Raw genomic sequence first — 19,679 nt, 5'->3', positions numbered from 1 at the left:
AATAACACTGACGTATTCAGGCCGCTGCAGTAATGTCGGAGCAGTAGTGCAGCTGCGGTCGGAAATACGTTAAAATTACCATATTACGTGCAGTCGGTACCGTCATTGATTTTACTATGGAAATTGACAATAACACCGACACGATCAGGCCGCTGCAGTAATGTCGGAGCAGTAGTGCAGCTGCGGTCAGAAATGGACTGTCACCTTTACTTAAATGATATTAGAAGTAAAAAAAAATATCTTGAAAATCGGCTGTTTTTACTAAGCTGCGGAAATTGTGTACTATAATTGTAATATAGAATCTTTCCTATTATTTCCAATCAAAGCTTTACATCTAAACCCAAGTCATCCAGAAAAAAATAAACTTTTCTATAAGACGATCTTCGTCGCAGAGTGTACTGCTATTATATTGCACACAACTGTACCTAGTGCTGGTTTACGCATTTACGTTATTTATGTTGATAGCAATAGCTTTATAATCTCTTTATCACACAATAAACTCGAGCACCTTATTACGTCAGTTGATTATCATGTGTCTCTTTATTTGTTTATTTATTTTATTGCACATCAAAAAAGGTACAAATGGTGGACTTAATTCCTCATGGTATTCTCTTTCAGTCAACAATAGGGCCAAGCAAAAAAGAAAACTGTCAAGGTTTAAGTACCATAAGTAGTACGAGTAAACAAGAATTAATATTATAATACTAATGTATAGGTACCTACGAGTACTACACGGTGTAACACTAGCAACCCGAAAGATTTAAACAGTGTATTCCTGATCACATTTAACTACTAAAATGTCATATATATATTTTTTATCTAGAATTCGCCTAATTTCAGAGTTGATACCAAAAAAAATATCGTATTATCACTTAGTGCAAAAATCCTTTTTGAAGGCTATGATGCCATTATGCGGCTTAGTCTAAATAACCTTATTGGTAGATTTCAAAAAGTGACAAGTAACACTTTGCAAAAACTAGGTTTTACGAAAAAAAGTAAAAATTCAGTTTTAGTGTCAGCCAATAACATTTACTTCTTATGTACAAAAAAAAAATCAAAAAATTTAAATAAAAACAAAAAAGTTTTCATTTTGGCGCAATTTATATAAACTTATATAACATTTTTTCTTTCCTTTTACCTCAGAAATGCGTGGTTAAAATATTTCGGGTTTCTCATGTTACACCGTTCGGTTCTTTCGCATTTTACATACCAGAAAAGGACTTGTTCTTTGTTTCCAGGAAACATAAGCGCGGTGTTCACATACAAATGGAAGGGTGAAGAAATAGCCCGTCTCATCGACAACAACACCAACGTGACTATCGGCATCATCAAGGGCCGCACCTTCACACACATCAACAACAACATCAATAAGTAAGCATGTTTGTTCATAAACTTCCCCTTTATCTTCCATCTGGACGCGATACATCCATTGTTTGGGGTGGTATTAGTTTCTCGCACTTTGTTTTGTCAATATTCCTGTATATATTCCTGTTCTGACAAGAGGGCCTAAAGAGGGAAATTTCGTTATGTCGTGCCTCTTTATCACTCGAATAAGTAAGAGCGTTTAGGCTAAGGAGGTAGTTGCGGAGCGGATAAACCTTGATTCCCAGCGGATGGCATGTTTTAGAGACAATGCCTTTTTCTACCGTTTGTAAAGAAAAAGAAAGCCAATTTATCTGTGGCTTCCTATTCAGTATTCATAAGTCTAATGCGTCGCTACTGGAAGGAATAAGGTAAGGTGGGGTAAGACGAACATAGTTTATTTTGCTCGGGGTAAGACAAACAGTATGAGGATTCCAAGTGTTTGTTTTGTCCCTGTGATAGTCTTACCCCACCTTACATGACAGTGTTGTTTCTGTCGAACCCCCAGAGTTCCGGTGTATCGCGTAATTCGGTACGCTATTTAGAGTCAGATCAAGATAAGTTAGCAGCGATTTTGACAGCTCAGACAGTGCAAGTGTTATTTTAAATGTTAAACTTCTATGAAATTATGACGTTTACTTAAAACTTGCCCAGGTTGGGCTATCAAAATCATTGCCAACTTAGCTTGGTCTGACTCAAACAATATCTTAAAACAATTGACTGACGTGTCTACCGGATGGGGCCTTTTTAGGCAAAAAAATTAACTGTAGGCTGTATTCTTCAAACTGACCAAAAGTTCAGCGACTTTTAAAAATAACTTGTGTTTTAATTATCTGCTCGTGCTACAGGCCCCACCTGTTATAAAAAAAAATACGTAAAATTACAGGCAAACGTATTGGGATACCGCAGCGTTTTATGGCATAACACCTTCGGATAAGCAGTAAGCTTGGTATGACATATCAATCATAGCGGGAACGTGAAAGTAAGACGGGGAAAATTTATAGGGCACTTATCCGTCTATGACACACCATCGTCTATAACAAAAGAATCATTCTAAATCTGATAGTGACGCGACACGCCTCTATCTATCTTGGTATAAAAGCCTTTTAGAAGGTAGCGATAATCAACTCGATCATCTTTGAATGAAGACCTAGCAACTTGGTCAAATGGTCACGCGATATTGTCACGCGAAATATAATATTCATGTTATACTGTAGGATAGGTATCTAAATATAATTTGAATATCGCGACTAGTGCAATTCTGACCATTTTTATTTTGTGCTTATTTGTAGCGAAACTAAGTTGAACAGATGCCTACATATCATATAATATAATTATTTTATTTTTCCGCTCCGCTATCTTGGGATTAGTTCCAAGTGCCAACACAACGCAAACGCACACTTAACACTTAGAATAGTTTGCTGCTGAGCCATACAAAAGGTATAGCTACCAGCTTTTTAACACGAACAGCTAAAAAACCGGCAATGTGGCTTCAGATCCTTCTCCAAGGCAGCTCGCTGAGCATTGAGCGGACGGGCGTGCGTGCCCGGGAGCGCGGATATCATTATTATTAAATTGTTATTTTTAGCTATTTTTAACAAAATAGTAATCTATGAGTTCGATTAAAAATAACAATTTATCTTTTTAGTTATACATATAAAGTCGATAAACTGTTTTACAAAAAATTATATTTTAAAACTTCTATACCAAACGGTGTTTTTTTTTAGAAGCAAATTTCATGTTAATAGCTTTTGTGCAAAAAATGTTATTATAGTAGTTATTAAATCTATGTCCGTGATTTTTACCTATCAAGCGTAAGTTGTTTAATCAGGCTTGGAATCGATGAAGTTACTAAAGAAAAGCCTCGAGATTGCTATCCATATTTTAGACAACCGTAAAATGCGCTATATAGATGATTTTTTCTAAAATCTGCTGGCTGAATGAACGCACTGTACCGTAATAAAAGCCCGGAATCCAACTTACAACCATCGCCGCACTTTGCCTTGAAAATGGCACGCTTGAACCATTCAGCTACCATTGCATGAGAAACCCCCATTAGCAACAAATAAACCATTGTAAGATGCTGCCCAAACTTCCGGGAAAATTATAAGTAACTACAATTAGGAAGAATTAAGTTGTTTCTTACATTATTGTAGGCTTATGAAATTAAATGCGTACGTTACTCAGAGGCCACTACGGAGCCTTGCGTGTCCACTGTCCAACAAGGAAATTTCCTCACATTTCCAATTTCCGCAATGCTGGTACTAATTTTCTTTCCATTAGTGGTTTAGTAATGAGATCCTGGGCAAGCGTCCAACTAATGTGACAATGATTACCGCAATCTGTCTAATGCATAACACCGCGACCGATAATTTCATTTAGAATGGTATGACTATCATCTATATAATTTCATTCTTTTATCTAATGCTTCAACGTCAGCAAGAAACCGTCTTTACGTGACCGTAAAGACGGTTTCATTTAGACAGAAGAAGGAAATTGTGTCCGACCAAGCAAATTCTGCACGTAATTTGCAATGACAAAGTGTGGAGGTGTCACCATAAATGTCAACTATTTTTGAAATTACAGCGTTTATTGAGGCACCTCTAAACTTTGTCACGTCCTGTCTCTGGTAGATTGTATAACAAGAAGGCTCACTATGGTATTGACAATACAAATACCGTAATGAAGCTACGAAGAGTGCGAAGCCACCATATATAGGTGAAACTTTGCTTGAAAAGAGCGGCACTACTGGATCGAATCTCATTTTACACTACAACAACCCTAGAAGATAATTTCCGAAGAGCTTTAGACATCAATTTGTGTCATTTAATGCAACACGAATAATTGGTTTCTCCTGTTTCAGAACATCGGTGCTGTTCGTGTCCATATCGTTCATCGTGCTGATGGTGATCAGCCTCGCGTGGCTCGTCTTCTACTATATCCAGCGCTTCCGCTACATCCATGCGAAGGACAGACTTTCGGTGAGCATATGCACACTGTATTAATCATTATTTTTCGTGTCTGCGAACGGTCTCATAGGAGTCTTGACCAATACTTAGAGAGACTCTCGCTGGCTGGATCAGGGGTCAGATGCAAAAGGCGGTAATCTTGGGCACGAAACGGATAGTCCAGCGGTTCCTCTCTCTGCGGCCCTGACCACCGGCAGCTTGGCCCTTGCTCCGCTGCTGGCGGCACCCTAGGTTAAGTTCTTTACAATGTGTTTATGTGTGTATTTTGTATTTATTTTACGTGCATTTACGTTTTTCTTTTATTATGCATATTGTAAAAATCCTAACGTAAGAAGGAAAATAAATAAAATAATGATTATTTTTCAACTCATCTACTTTAATACATTCCATGTTAACGCGAGCTATGTTTTCAAGCGTAGCCGATAACACGGGAAAAACTGTATGTAGCAAAAAGCACCAAATAACAAAGAACTCGCCTGGCGGGTCGCTGGCCGTGAGTATGTTAATCTTTAAATGATCGCTTCGTAAACTATAGTGACATAGGTACTTTTAAGTTTCATGTAACCCCTTGGTGCCCATTGACATCATATAATGTCCGATTTGAACCTTATATCGTCGATATAAGATATACTCGTAGTATATAAATGTCTGGGTTCTGACGGGTTGATAAGAATCTATGGATGTATACTTACAACGATTTGGATAGGTAGGTATCCATTATAAATCAAGATCGAGTGTATAACCTGTTATTACAATCAGAGTACGGCTCAAGAGCTGGTGCCTGTTCGGCATTTCTGCTCGTACATAATTACATATCATCAAACATACGTCATAGATGGTGCAATATAATGAATATTATAATTGGAACCGGTATAACTAGTGTAAAAGACGAGACTTATCGCGTCTAATGCGAATTCGACACATATCTTAGTATTACTATCAATTTAAAAGAGAATAACTTTTTGTCACACCCAACACGTAATGCTTGATGTTGATGAAATATCCGTGCAATAATTTTTCAAGGAAACAGATTCCTCAAGCAAGTTGCATATTGTGTTTTATTTTCATGGTAAGTTGAAGAGTTTTAGTATGTAGTAAATATTTTATGATTGTTTTCCTGTTTTCAGAAACGACTTTGCTGTGCAGCGAAGAAAGCGCTATCCAAAATACCTGTTAAGAGTTTAAAGACTGAAGACAGAGTAAGTTAAAGTTATCACTTACTTAGTTTATTATTTGGACCTTAAGTTTGTCTTAAATCATGTCAGTATTGTCAGTTATTAAGGCTCCACTCGAAAATATTTAATATGCCAAGGACTGCCTACTTTGGAAGTAAATAATCTAAGATCAATTTAACCCTTTTCCAGGCACAGTACGATTTATCGACCGCATAAGCGCCAATATAATTTAAAATTTAACATTACGATTTAAGGTTCAAATTAGATTGCACTTTCGAGAAATGTGACTTGTCTTCAAATAAATCATTAAAGCTGAATTAATTGGAATATATCGCCATATCCTATTTCTATATTGTTTGCACAGTGGCATCGACCGCCCGATTATCGGCGGGGCAGCAATAAAATTATGCGCGTGCGATAGAGATCGGGTCAATGTACTAAGTTATTCGTACTTAGCGTCCTTACTTCACATGTCTTCTATAAAACGCATACCAGGTGTTTCCAAAGACCTCCAGTGATCTGCGGACCAGCGGTTCAGAACCAGCTTGATCTCTTGGCAATTATTAACCCTTGAAAGATGTATATGTTTTTACTGTCATATTAAGCAGGACTTGGTGTTTTCAGGAAGTCCAAGGCGACGGCGAGTGTTGCGCCATCTGTATAGAGCCTTACAAAGTGTCCGAGACGCTTAGGTCTCTGCCTTGTAGGTGAGTTACTAAACTAATACAGAACAGAGTGTACTCAGGGGCCCATTTCTCGAACGGTATTAGTAAGAACGGTAATATTATAAGTGTGTTGCCATGGTAACCCATACGACTTGACAGTTCGTGAACTAATATTATTAGTCTAATACCATTCGAGAAATGGGCCCCAGGTGTGCGGGGTAATGTGTGTGTACTGGGGGCCTAGCCCAGATGTCAATTGTACATCGAAAAGAAAAAATGTATAGGGATGGCAAAACGTCCCACTTTGTCGCTTGTAATAAGGACGCCTTGTCAGGTTATTCGTATAAATATACAAGCAAATCTCGTCCTTAAATATTGCAAGCGACAAAGTGGGGCGTTTTGACGGCCGCGGTCACATATGATATACAATTTCAAAAAACCTAGAAATAAAGGGTGATATACTGGCATTTGCAGACACCAATACGTATAAATATTTTTGACCCAAATTCCATTGTAAAGGGCGGAAAAATTTATAAGCAAGGTGGTTATCTGGTTATGTCAAAAATTTTCAGATGCAAAAAGTAGAACATTTGCTTTCTAATATGAGATGAAAAAGAAATACACTACAAAACAAATATAGTCAGTCAGTCTTCAATGACAATGAACTGTTTGATTTACCTGCATTACTATGCAGAATGCCTAAAATGCATTGTACCTTGTGTATTGAATAAATTTCTAAATAAATTAATAAGCCTTAAATAAGTTGGATACATTATAAAGAAACACATGCTTAAAATGAGACAGTAATTTAATCCTTATCTTGTAACAATACATATAATAAAGTTGTAATAGTATTATATACTTAATTCTACACACCTTAGACTCCTTAACGCAAAACATATTTATAATTTAAGATTTGAGAGACATGAGATTGTTAAAAATGCATGATTATTTATGAAATAATTAATTTAATAAAATATATTTTTTTAATAATTATCGTGTGTTTCCAGACACGATTTCCACAAGAACTGCATCGATCCATGGCTCTTGGAGCACAGAACGTGCCCGATGTGCAAGATGGACATACTCAAGTATTATGGCTTCGTGGTAAGTTTTTCCTTCGACGGCTTCATAGTCGGTATTGATCTTACCCACAATGCAGGAGGTCCCGGGTTCGAATTCCGGTAAGCGCATTTAATTGTTTGTTTACCATGAATATTTTTCCTGAGTTATGGATGTAGTGTCTATACATATAAGTATGTATATCGTCTCCTAGTAACCATAGTACACTTCGCTTAGTTTGGGACTAGGTCGATCTGTGTAAGATTGTCCCCAAATACGTATTATAACTACACAGCCATTTGGGCGAATTTTGAACCACCACTTCCCAGAAAAAGCCTTTAAATGGCTTAGTCGTTTATCGAATAGCCCCAACGATTGGCTTTCCCTTTGAATTGCTTGCCCGATTATTTGACTTAGCTCTAGGAAGGGGTTTCCCTTTCAGGGATACCGCTAAAACGAAACGGTATCCCCTTCCTAATTAAAAAAAATATGACACCTGTGTTGTCAACGCGCAAGTTAAGCAATATTTGATTCTATTTTTACGAAAAAAAAAAGGCATAATCGTTATAATTTATCATCGATACCCCTTCAAGAGGTTAGCGCTTAGGAAAGGGTATCAGCTTACCCGTATTATGAAGCGCTTGAAAAGCCAAATTAAAGGGTTTTAGTTAGCAACGGCTTTGGTAAGCAAAGTCTTACGAAATACCCCTTCCAAAACCCTCCAAGGGGATACCAGACCGGTATCTGCTTTTAAACCGCTCGGTTCAATTCAAACGTCATTGTCGTTGGATCTGACTAAATTACACTTGGTTTTCCTGATTCGAATTCCAACTCTGTCTCTTTTTTCCCAAGTAACACTAAATATACGATATAATTATATACAAAGTATTGGTCACATATTATTTCTTGTATATTCTAATAATCGTCAGAGAAACAAGTAGGTTTAAGTTGTTGGAAACATTACAAATTAAAAAAAAACACGCGGAAATATGAAAAACGAAACAAATTACTTTAAAACCAATGACGATGATGACTATTGATGACCGATAGCAGAGGTTAACGTACGATAATCCATCGTGACACTACCACAAAGAAAATAAAGAATAAGTGCAATCGGAGATAAATGATCGAAACATAAAACATTAACAAATTGCTTGTTTACTTGTTAAAACAAGATTACGTCGTGTAGGCCAGATTTTGGCAAAAATAAGGTTAATCAGATGTGTACGAGAATGTGTATGCATTTATTTTTAGCAGTTGTTATTAGTCATACTTTTTAATCGGTCTTTGCGTTAGTGACCGGCCGGGTTGCACCAGGCAGTTTTGTAATAAAGGAAAAATATAATAACTTGTTAACTTAAGTAAAATGCTGCATTTGAATAAGTTTTGGTAGCTCAGTTCGTAAAAAGTAGTTCGATGTGCCACAGCCGCAAGTTAGAATCTCGCTTTAGGCGGCGGTACCCGTTAGTAAAACTGATCAATCTATATCGATTTATTACACAAAATGTTCCGACATAAGTATTACAGGATCACTTAGAAGTCGTAAACTTTCGCCCCATTTTCACCTCCTTAGGAGGAGGAGGATTTTTAAAATGCAACTCATTAAAAAAAATCCTATCTTACCGAATTCTACATCATTTGAACAAAATGTGATTCTTATTTCAAGATCCCACCACCGTTCAGGCCGTTCGCTTTCTCTCAGTATCTGACCAACGGAATAAACCTTTAACCTTTTTGCCGCAGTTCACGGGAAGCCAGGAGAGCATCCTGCAGCTGGACGTGGAGGAGGCTCGCAGCCGCGCCATCAGCCCCGCGCGGAACCGCCACCCGCTCACACTGGTGAGTATACTACATGCTGGGTTCAGAAATTATACTGAGCTAGAAATTTCTAACTCATTTAACCTAAAGATATAAAAAAATGGATTTCATGTAGTTAATTCAGTCTTCTATGGGCACGAGCTCCTAGAGAGTACCTAACGCAATCGACTCGAACATGCAATCAATCAATCATTTATTATTTCGTCATCATAGGTGTAAAATACATTTAGTACAGATGATAGGGTGTTTTACATGTAGCAGCTATGATGTACCTTTCCGGCGTACGACATTTTAAAACATAACTACATAAATTAATTAATTTACAATTAAAATACATGTTACAAACAGAAAAAAGCAAATAAATAAACAAATGTCAATAAACCTTACATACTACACCTACAATCACTAATAAGAATGTACAGCCAGTTTAATATTAAATTACATTTAGGAATAATGTAACAAATTCGATGTCACTATATTTACATACTACTATCACATAGAAAATCTTGAACATTATAGTAACATTTTTCCAAAAGAAATTTGCGCAACAACCATTTAAAATTGCAATGTTGGCGGCTGCGTATGTGTCCTTCAAGATGCTCGGTGGGTCCAGTCTGTCTCGGTTTTCATTCTGTCTGAATTTGTATATCATGCTGGCGCATCAATTAAAAAGAAGTGTTAAATAGTGTTTGTAAGCTAGTTATGTCGTTGCAGTTGACGAGCGACAACTCGTACTCGGAGGCGGGCAGCTCGCGCTCGTCGCGCGCCTCGTCGCCCGACGAGCTGGCGCCCTCGCTGCCGCGCCGCCAGCCGCAGGACAGGTAGCGGCGCTTTTATAATAGGGTTATTTCCAATTTTTTTAAGTTCTATATTAACTAAAAGTTGCCCTAAAATTCAACTTTTGTACTAAAAACGGCTTTAAATATGTTAAATTAACAAAATATATTTTGACATATGCTTTCGCGCCCAAAACGCTCTTTGAAAATTGTGTGACGTCACAGTTTACGGTTTGACACATAACTACATACGCACGTAGAAGATACGAACTGTCAACTGACATTTGTCATTTGTTGTTTATCGCCTGACTGTCAACAGTGTCAATCCGAGAGTTGTGACGTCATCTGAATCTTCAAAGACGTTTCGAGTTTGGTCACGTGACGTGTGCCAAAAGATATTTTAAATTCAATAATTACAAAAAAATGGTCATTACAGGTCCCCTAAAAGTAGTTTAACATGTTCTTATAATCCGAAAGAATTTATTGGGATACAATTCTGCCCTAAGAACAAAAAAAGAAGAAGTACATATCACTAGTAGTACACATTGTAGTAGAAAACAATACTAGTAGTATACATTACGCGAGGTGGGAGGCGGCGCGCTACCCGATGGTTTTATGGCGGATTTTGACTCTATTGATAGTATATTGATTTTAATTTACATGATTGTCACTCATAATTTTAACTGAAACGAGATTGCCCCAAATCGTCTGTCGCCGTTAAAGTTAAATTTTATTATATGGGATTTTTCATAGTTCACTGCTGAGTGACGTTGATCAATCCGTCAAGTGTGGTTGGTACAACTGGCCCTTAATCACGTGCAGCACTAACGCATGCGATGATTTCACTGTATATCGTTTTTGTTGCCAGAAACCAGAATTGTATATACCATATTCTATGAAATAAATTAATTATGAATTATGCTATTTACATCTATAGACACAGATTGCTTAGTTCACGGTATTGCGAACCTAAGGGCGCTATCACACTGGCAATTTGCGAGCGAGTTGAAAGCGTGGCGAGCGCGCAGGGAGTTCGCCGCAAATGCGCAACAATCTCACCATGAGCGCGCAATTAATTCGCTGCTAACTAAGACTGGGACTCTCTGAAAAACGTTGCGCGCTCGCCTCGTTTACAACTCGCTCGTATGAGGGCCCTAAGTAGGCAAGTAGACCGAACAACAGCTGTATAACCGCAGTCAAAAAAAAAATTTGTAAAACCACAATCATTTATTTACTATTATCGTTTGCAGATCTCACACGTCGTCACCGGACTGCGCCACGCCGCACGCCGACACGTCGGCCGCGCAAGACTGAGACGGTATGCGGCTATTCGGCCGCGTCACGCAGGTGTGACAGGGACAGCTACAGCCCAACCAGCAACCCGAGTGCGCAGTGTGACACATAGATTCTCAATAGTCCATTCTATAAAATGTGCCCTGAAGATATCTTGTAGTGTTGTAATGAAATGACAACAGAAGAAATGTTATAGCGGCTGCTATCATCTCAAAGAACTGTCAAGATTCATCGACCTAGAAAGTGACAGCAATAGTAGATAGGAATAATTTAGCGCTTAGGTCTTTGTACAACTGAAGCCAAATGACCCGTTTAAGCTAAAAAAATACAAACATGAAAAGAAATACGTTGAAATGTATACAAAAGAACTATAGCTGTCTTCTTCTGTCTATATAAAATAAGAGAGACAGAGTAATCACAGCACCCCATCGGAAAGACATTTGTTTGAGTGAAGTGAGTCAGTGATGTGTTCATAAATAACCTTAGAATAAAATACTCATGGTACTTCCAGTGACGTTCGGTGGACAAGTGATGTTTTATCGTAAGCAAATACCACTCCGCCTAGTCGACGGGCTTAATCTAGGTTTCCTATATTGAGCCCTAATCTCACATAAGATATGCGTACAGATGCCTAGTCAGTTTATAATGTACCGTAAAGTGGGGTTACTGGGGACAGGAGGGATAACTTCAGACAAAAGAAAAATTTCCTAATTACATGAACGTGGCTGACAGGAGTGTACTTTTTACACAATTTTACGGACAATATATCAAATAGATAGATTAGTTTTAGTAAAAAAAAATGTCTGAAGTTAACCCATCTGACCCCAGAAAAGGCATCTGTACGGAATCTTCTGGGTCCTGTAACCTACTTTTACCTTTGCGATGTAGAAAAACTGTGTTTCCCTATACACCCCTACCTAAATTAGCTTAGATATGTCGCAGTTAGCATCTCTTTCCTACAAAGTTATTTAGAGTGGGACAAACGCTTTTACAACTATGTTCTAGCTAGTAATATAGTGGTTAAGTTGAAGAAGGCCGATTTGAACTTTATGTAGATGGAATAAGGGGTACAATGTATAATAAACTTATAGCATTTTATTTGCTATGTTTGATGGATCTTTTTGTACAGATGCTCTCAGAAATATCTGAGAAAATATGGACTCACAATTATCTGAACGCGTTTTAAATATCATTGCGTGTTCAGATATTTTTGATATCTAATGAGATATAATCGGCCTTTTGCACTTAACTTAATAAATTTTTACCAATATAAAACGATTTTACTATTGAAACTTTTAATATGCGTAGAATAATTAGAAACCTGACGATTTCTTTATATTTTGACCTATGAAGTTTTATTAGCCAAATCGTTTAGTTGAAGTGAGATGGGTTAAGAATAACTTAGTTTATTTTGCTCGAGGCAACATATAGTGTTATTCTTGCCCCGGTGTTCGTCTTACCCCATCTCACCTTATATGTTTGAATACCATTTGGAAGTATTTGTACTTAAAACAAGGATTGGCTGTTGATCTCATATAGTATGCGTGTTATGTAACTTCACTGCTATATTATATTGTTTTGAACTTTGCGATATTCACTGTAATTTAACAACAAGAAGACATATCCATGTACAAATTAATACAACAACGCTGTATAACGCAGTTTGACTTGCAAATACTTTTCAGAAAAAGGTCACATCTGTGGACAAAACATCAAAAGTTGTGTCTGATGCACGATTACCTTAGCAGCAGAAGTAGTTAAGCGGGTGTGGCGTTCAAAATGATTTCAACACAACTTTATTGCTAGGATTAAGAGCGTGCGCAGATCATTTTGAATAGCTTGTCTGCTTAACCAATTATGTTACACTCGTCGAGACACCGCGAGAGAAGCCGAAAACGAGTGTGACTGCTCTCTTCTCGTCTTGTCTCGCCCTTGTCCGAGCGGTGACGTCGGAGCGGTGACGAGACTCGACGTGTGTGTACAACCGGCGTTATTGATTGTATGTGCATATGTCTACTATGTCAATGATTATTGTCAGATTGTGTGCATACCTCACCATCGGTTGTGGATCTAGGGCCATACATTATGTAAAGTGTCTCCGTCCATATGTTTTGCTATTTCATTTTATATTTAGGAGGATGTTACCGCCACACACGTTTCACTGAATTGTATTTTATTGTGTATGTATTAAGGTTCAGAATTGAATGGTATCACTATTATTTGTATGTGGTTAGAGGCAAAGATAGCTCTATAAGATGACTGCCGACGTGCTGACTGCTATGAAATGTATTATTTTAAATACGTCTATACATTAATCGAAACCTCCTTTATGTAATCATTTCTAAACCTTATAAAAATAAATTAAGGTAAGGTCGGGTAAGTCTATCACCGGGACAAGACAAACACATGTATGGAATCCTTATACTGTTTGTCTTGCCCCGGGCAAAATAAACTATGCTCGTCTTACCCAACCTTACCTAAATTTATTTATTTAAAATTTGATTCAAGCAACAAGGCCCATATTACATACATACATATAAATTATTTAAACTTAATAAGGTTAACTGAGTATCATCTTAACCATATTTGTAAAACGTGTAAGGTCAACTTAGTGGAAGGGAAACAGTATGAGGAGTCCCTGCAACACTCTCTTAACCCATGGTCTCCTTTACCCCATCTAACCTTCAACCTTCAGTAATTTTATTCAAAGCGTGTGTGGCGGATTTACTCCTTTGCTCGTCTTAGGCCTATCTTGTGGACGTGCATATTTGCTTTACATACTTTTTACGCCGAGTATTAACTCGGCTACACTCAAGCTGATAACACTCATGCGGGCTTTCTTAAACCTAGAGGTAGGTTAAGGCATTTATATCACGGGTTTTTGGCGAGAGTGTGACCGGGGCTTAATAATGTGGCCTTTTGTTTAAGGGTTGAAAGCGTTGACATATATCTAAGGTCGGATTCTACGCACTAAGAATAGTGCTAGTTCAGCGGTGTTACTCACGAGTTTGAGCCAATCGTGTAGTCTAATTAGTTGCGACCAATCGCGTTGTGGCGTTCGAGCCAATCTCGAATTCGAGTGCGTGACTCCGCTGTACTGGCCCCATTCTTATTGCCCGTAAGGCCCGTCCTTAGATATATGTCAATGGTTGGAAGGTCCTAATATTTTCGTTAAGGTTTGGCCACAGTCAGTTATCTGCAGTCGAGCTAGGTAGCGGTTATAGGGTACCCGACGTGGCTCTGTGGTAGTTAATAAAATCTAGTCTGAAATTAACTTCAAGTTACGCTTTTTAATGCAATTATTTTATGTGGGTTTGTACTAACATGGAACATGCCCCAAAAATCTTCGTTTACTCATGTTACTATGTTAAGTGGGAGAAAACTTATATATTTGTCAAAATTGCGTACGAAATAAAATATTAGGCATAAGTTGCGTAGGAGTTGGTTGTGACTACCATTCTTAAATGTAGTCTAGTAGTAACGGTTGCAGTGCAGGGTGGTGGGTGTAGTCATCTCTCTCTATCACTCTTCCATATTAGTGCGACAGTGACAGCTGCTTTCCGTTCGCTGCTGCGGAGCGTTAACGGTTGGCACGTTGACTTGGGATTTATGAAAAATTTGGCATCTCTTTCTAGCTATTTTTGTCAGAAAGAGAGGCGAACAACGATTACGGATTACAAGATTTTGTGTAAAAATACAGTGTTTTATTAGATATTGGAAAACTGTAGGCAGCTTGGCAAATACGAGTACATTTTAAAGAACGATCGTGTCATTCATGAAGACGCGTGCCTTGACTCGTATTGTCATGTTATGAAAGGTTAGATTTGACAAATCTGCGCGTCATCATGGATGACACGACCAATAGCCTAACTTTTAACTATGATGAACTTTAATTAATTACCACAATAAAATAATTGTATTTGAAAGCGATATTTGTTCAAATGTTTATTTAATAAGAAACAATATTTACGTATAGCTGTAAGTAAGCATTTAAGTTATAAATTAGTACATTTTAGGTACTTATACGAAAATCTAACCGATTTTTATAACAAAGGAGACTGGTATGTACTTTTAATTCAGTAAATGATGTTAACATTAATGATACATTCCCATCTGTGCGCGCTACCACGTGTACGTGAAGAGTTAAGATAAAAACAATAAAAACCAATACAGTATTGACATTTGCGTTTTCTTTGACCTGTGCTATGTAAAGTTTGCCCTTACAAGTAAGTTGTTCTAGGCTGCGTTGTTCCTCCAACATTCAACCTGTTTGAAATTAGGCTTTCCCCAGATATATCGATGCGGAATCGGTAAAAGCCGATAAATAAAAGCTTTATGTCTACGCAATAAGGACGAAATACACGTCGGCGCGTCGGCAGGCGTTGGCCGAGCCGATCCGAGCTCAGCGTCGATATATCTGGGGTCTCCTACCAAAACTGACAGACCAGTGTCTAAATCGCAGTCTACGAAATACGAATAGTTCTGGTGTATTATCCCTGATTCCACCAACATGTGCCCCTGGTGAGTCCTTGGGTATTTTTATAATGGGTACCTGTGAAAGTAATGAAATAAACGTGTTTGTATTTTTTTTACCCGTTGTCCTACCGTTCTAAACAGTGTTCACCAGTATCCACTGGCTTCGGGTATTTTTAATTTTTACTCTGTGGTACCGCACTGCGCGCGCATGGGTCATCGCACCAAGTGTTGAATTTATTAGCAAAATTTAAACGAGTAACGAGCAATGGCTTATTTTTATGTGTATTACCTACTCGTGCAAATCCAAGTCGCTTTTTACCCAAAGTGTAATGATTTCATGGTAGTGGTCAGTATGTGGTTTCTATGAAATCGTGACATAATTAAAAAAAAAAATTATAACTCCCGGGAGTTAGTTTTTTTTTTACATAATCCATAACTCCCGCGGGAACAATATAGGCCTTTGTCCTTCAGTACACCTGCTTGAAATAAGATCTTTTTCGAGCAAGTGTGATGAAAATAATATATTACCCGTAGACTGGCGAATACTGTTAAGAACGGTAGAACAACGGGTAAAAAAACCTGGGACACCCTGTGGGTCAAAGTAGTGGGACCACGTTTAAAATGCGCTGACGAATCCAGGGGCCTTTCTAAGGCTGACAATCAAATATCGATACATGTCAAATAAAAAGATAAGTTTTTTTGTCAAAATATTTCATTTTGGATACAAGCTTTTTCGCTGATTGTACTTTTCTTTCAGCAGGCAACTAATACTCGCCGAGACAATAGGGGTTATTACCAATCCCGGATTTAGACGTTTGGAGGCCTCGGGCAATAAAGGAGTGGAGGCCCCCTGAGCCCAAATTATTTTCCAAATGGAAAATTTTCCGAAGTCTCCATTGTGGAGGCCCCGGGGCTGTAGCCCCGGTTGCCCTCCCCTAAATCCGGCCCTGGTTATTACGCAAAACTCTGCGTAGAGGACACCACTACCACATTCCGAGGGCTTACCACGAAACATGAAACTCAAAATTTCGTTATCTACCTCTCTATCACATGCATATTCAAGCAAAGAGGTCAGATAACGAAATTTCAATTTTCGCGTTTCGCGGTAGCCCACTGTAAAAAAACCGCTTTGATGCATCAATGTCATAGTAAAAAGTTCTCAAAAAACTGTTTAAGACATAGTATGTATAAGTTACTCTATGGTTTATGTGATGTGATAGTGCTGCTCTCTGGCGGCAGAACATTGCAGTAATACTCCCTATTCTAACAAACCAAAACAATTTGGTTACGTTGTTGTATCACAGTTCCCATGGTCATCTCCTGTCTCCATCATCAGATCATCTCGATCGAATTTAGCTTGCAAGATTTAACAATGTAGCACGTTAAATGCTTGTAAAATGTATTGTGATGACGATGCTACGAAAGGTCACGTGACCATCTCCATTCATTATTTAACTTTCGATTATCGTATTCTATCATCGATCATCTTGGCATATTACAGTCACGAATTGGAGAAGGAACGATAGGTACTCTATTCCAAGCCGCCTTGCCAACGTGCCAATCGTTAACACGCCATAGCGTAGCGTAGTCATCTCTATCACTCTTCCATTAATATGGAAGTGATACAGATGACTACGCTTCTAATGTGCGACAGTGACAGTTGCGTTTTTTCGCTACGGAGCGTTAACGATTGGCATGTTGGCTACGCGGGTAGTACAACCACCTTAATTTTAGTAAATTGAGTAATTAAAACTAACATTTTATGCAAAATCATTTATTACACTCAAAAAGATTGAGCAAAAATCTTGATTATATTTCATTACATTTTAAATACATTTTAAATACCTATTTAAAATACATTCGGTCAAAGATATTCTGCCAAAAGAAACAGTACTTTGCACTTATTTCGTTCTATTGAAATACAATACCTACTAGAAACTTGGATTGAATTTTACAAAGTTTACACGATATTAAGAGGGAAGAATAGCTTTGGGATACTAACTATGAAATTTCCTTTCTGAAAGAAAATGGTTTCCACTAACTAAATCTTAACAAATCACTTTTATTTTGATGTCGATCGCTTCAGTATAATATATCCCAGGTGTATAGGATTTGCTTGAAAAAAAATTTTTTTTTTCTGTATTGCAAATTTTGAAAAAAAGGAATATTAGTTTTAAAAAATCATGGAGAATATTTAGAAGTGGAAAAACATTTTCTCTTTTTATATGGACGAGTCTTATACCTACCTACTTCCCTCTTAAACATTAGATGAAATTACCTAACATTTCAGTATATCACATTATAATGTTGTCAATAAATTATTCACATACTTATCCTTATTTACTTACTAAAACTAAATTCATTCCATAAAATAACTAATCAAAATTTCATCATTCAAAAATTCAACTACCTACTCTAACATGTGTCAAACATGTATTTAGTAATTAAAATAAAATAGATTTTTGATTTTTTATAAGTATTACTAATCAGTGATAATAGTAGGCATATATAACGTACCACTAGAAGAGGCCAAGAATGCAACAAAACATTATTTACCATCAGATTCAAATTTGTACGGACAATTTATGAATGATTTCATTAATAACTTGTCCATGCACTTTTGAACCCTACTGTACATAGACACAAAACAGAGACCTTAAACTTAGAACTCTCACCATACCTTTATACCTGTGTGCATTTCCATTCATGCCATACACACGCCTCTTCTTAATCACACCTACTTATACCTACAATAACCAACTTCGACATTACGATCATCGTCAGCGGTGGCATTATGGTTCCATTTTTATCACTTGTCACTATGCCCGTCACTTTCGCGCTTACATACTTGTTAGAACGTGACAGGCATTGTAACAAATGATAAAGAGCTGACCATCTTAGCCCCACAGGGGTGGCAGCATGGTTCCATTTTTATCACATGTCACTATGCCCGTCACTTTCGAACTTACATACTGATTAGAACGTGACAGGCATGGTGACAAATGATAAAGAGCCGGCCATCTTAGCCCTACTGGACATCTTACAGCGCAATATTACATGGTATAAGTATACATATGAATGCGTATGAAAGCATATAATTTTTAATGTATAGACGCTATTATAGCCAGCTGCAAGGATAATTGACCCCCCTGCAAACAAATATCTACAGTCAGTTATTTCGGCAGCTGACTCTTCATTGACATTAAGAAATTAAAACAACGAATAATTATAGTACCAGAGAAAATAGGACAGAAAAGTAAAAGGAATAATTTAAGGATCTGTGGAACAGATCTAAATCTACATAGAATAACAAATACTACCCCATAATTTATGTCGCTTAATATCAAACTCATATCCATTCAACCCTCGTAGGAAAAATCTACCCTATTACTTACTATTTAACTTTTCTTAATATCAAACCCGCAAAATCTGACAGATGGTGTTATCTGAGTTTGAAGTTAAGCGACACATTAGAAAATAACATCAGTCTTAACGAGGCAATGACGATTTTTTTATTTTCTTGCCCCCTTATTCATAAAGTTGAAAGTTACGAACCTCTGTTAAATTTTGTCTCTTTCTAACATTCAGTAATGTCAAAATGTCGGATAGAGAGGAACGATTATCAAAACAGTTCCTTAGATTTAGCAGGCGATATGAATGACGCTATTATCGACTAATAAAACTACGAACACGGTAGTATTTTACATTCCAAAATAAATTAATAGCGGGTGGTGTAAATAATAAATATGGATGTCTTATTACTTTAAACCAAAGGGAATTTGAAATACTAGTGGACTGTCACAGAAAACTTTGTAGCCGCAGTAAATTTACCGCCATCTTTCGACACGTGATTAAAACTATTAGAACGCCATTTGACTTTGATTATTTTACTGATATGTGTTAAATTTGATAAATATCAAAAAGTGGCGCCATCGCTCGAAACGATGCCGTCATACCTTTGGCCTTTGATATTAGACGGCTCCACTTTTTGATATTTAACAAATTTAACACATATCAGTGAAAGAATAAGTATTTAATTCAAATGGCGTTCTAAAAGTTTTAATCATGTGTCTAAAGATGGCA

General features: G+C 37.4%; 1 protein-coding gene across 2 annotated transcripts in view; it reads left to right on the top strand.

Moving 5' to 3' along the window:
- The window catches only part of LOC133525077 (E3 ubiquitin-protein ligase goliath-like), a 70,819-nt gene extending 55,520 nt beyond the window's left edge, over positions 1–15,299 (top strand). For both annotated transcript variants that reach the window (XM_061861309.1, XM_061861308.1), the window contains exons 4-11: positions 1,239–1,371; positions 4,226–4,343; positions 5,459–5,530; positions 6,131–6,213; positions 7,182–7,278; positions 8,977–9,072; positions 9,766–9,872; positions 11,078–15,299. In XM_061861309.1, the coding sequence (XP_061717293.1) occupies positions 1,239–1,371; positions 4,226–4,343; positions 5,459–5,530; positions 6,131–6,213; positions 7,182–7,278; positions 8,977–9,072; positions 9,766–9,872; positions 11,078–11,141 (770 nt within the window). In that variant the 3' untranslated portion in view covers positions 11,142–15,299. The remainder of the gene's footprint in view (positions 1–1,238; positions 1,372–4,225; positions 4,344–5,458; positions 5,531–6,130; positions 6,214–7,181; positions 7,279–8,976; positions 9,073–9,765; positions 9,873–11,077) is intronic.
- The last annotated feature ends 4,380 nt before the right edge of the window (positions 15,300–19,679 follow it).

Source organism: Cydia pomonella, chromosome 14, assembly GCF_033807575.1.
Source record: "Cydia pomonella isolate Wapato2018A chromosome 14, ilCydPomo1, whole genome shotgun sequence".
Taxonomy (NCBI): domain Eukaryota; kingdom Metazoa; phylum Arthropoda; class Insecta; order Lepidoptera; family Tortricidae; genus Cydia; species Cydia pomonella.
This window is presented reverse-complemented; position numbering and strand designations above follow the sequence as displayed.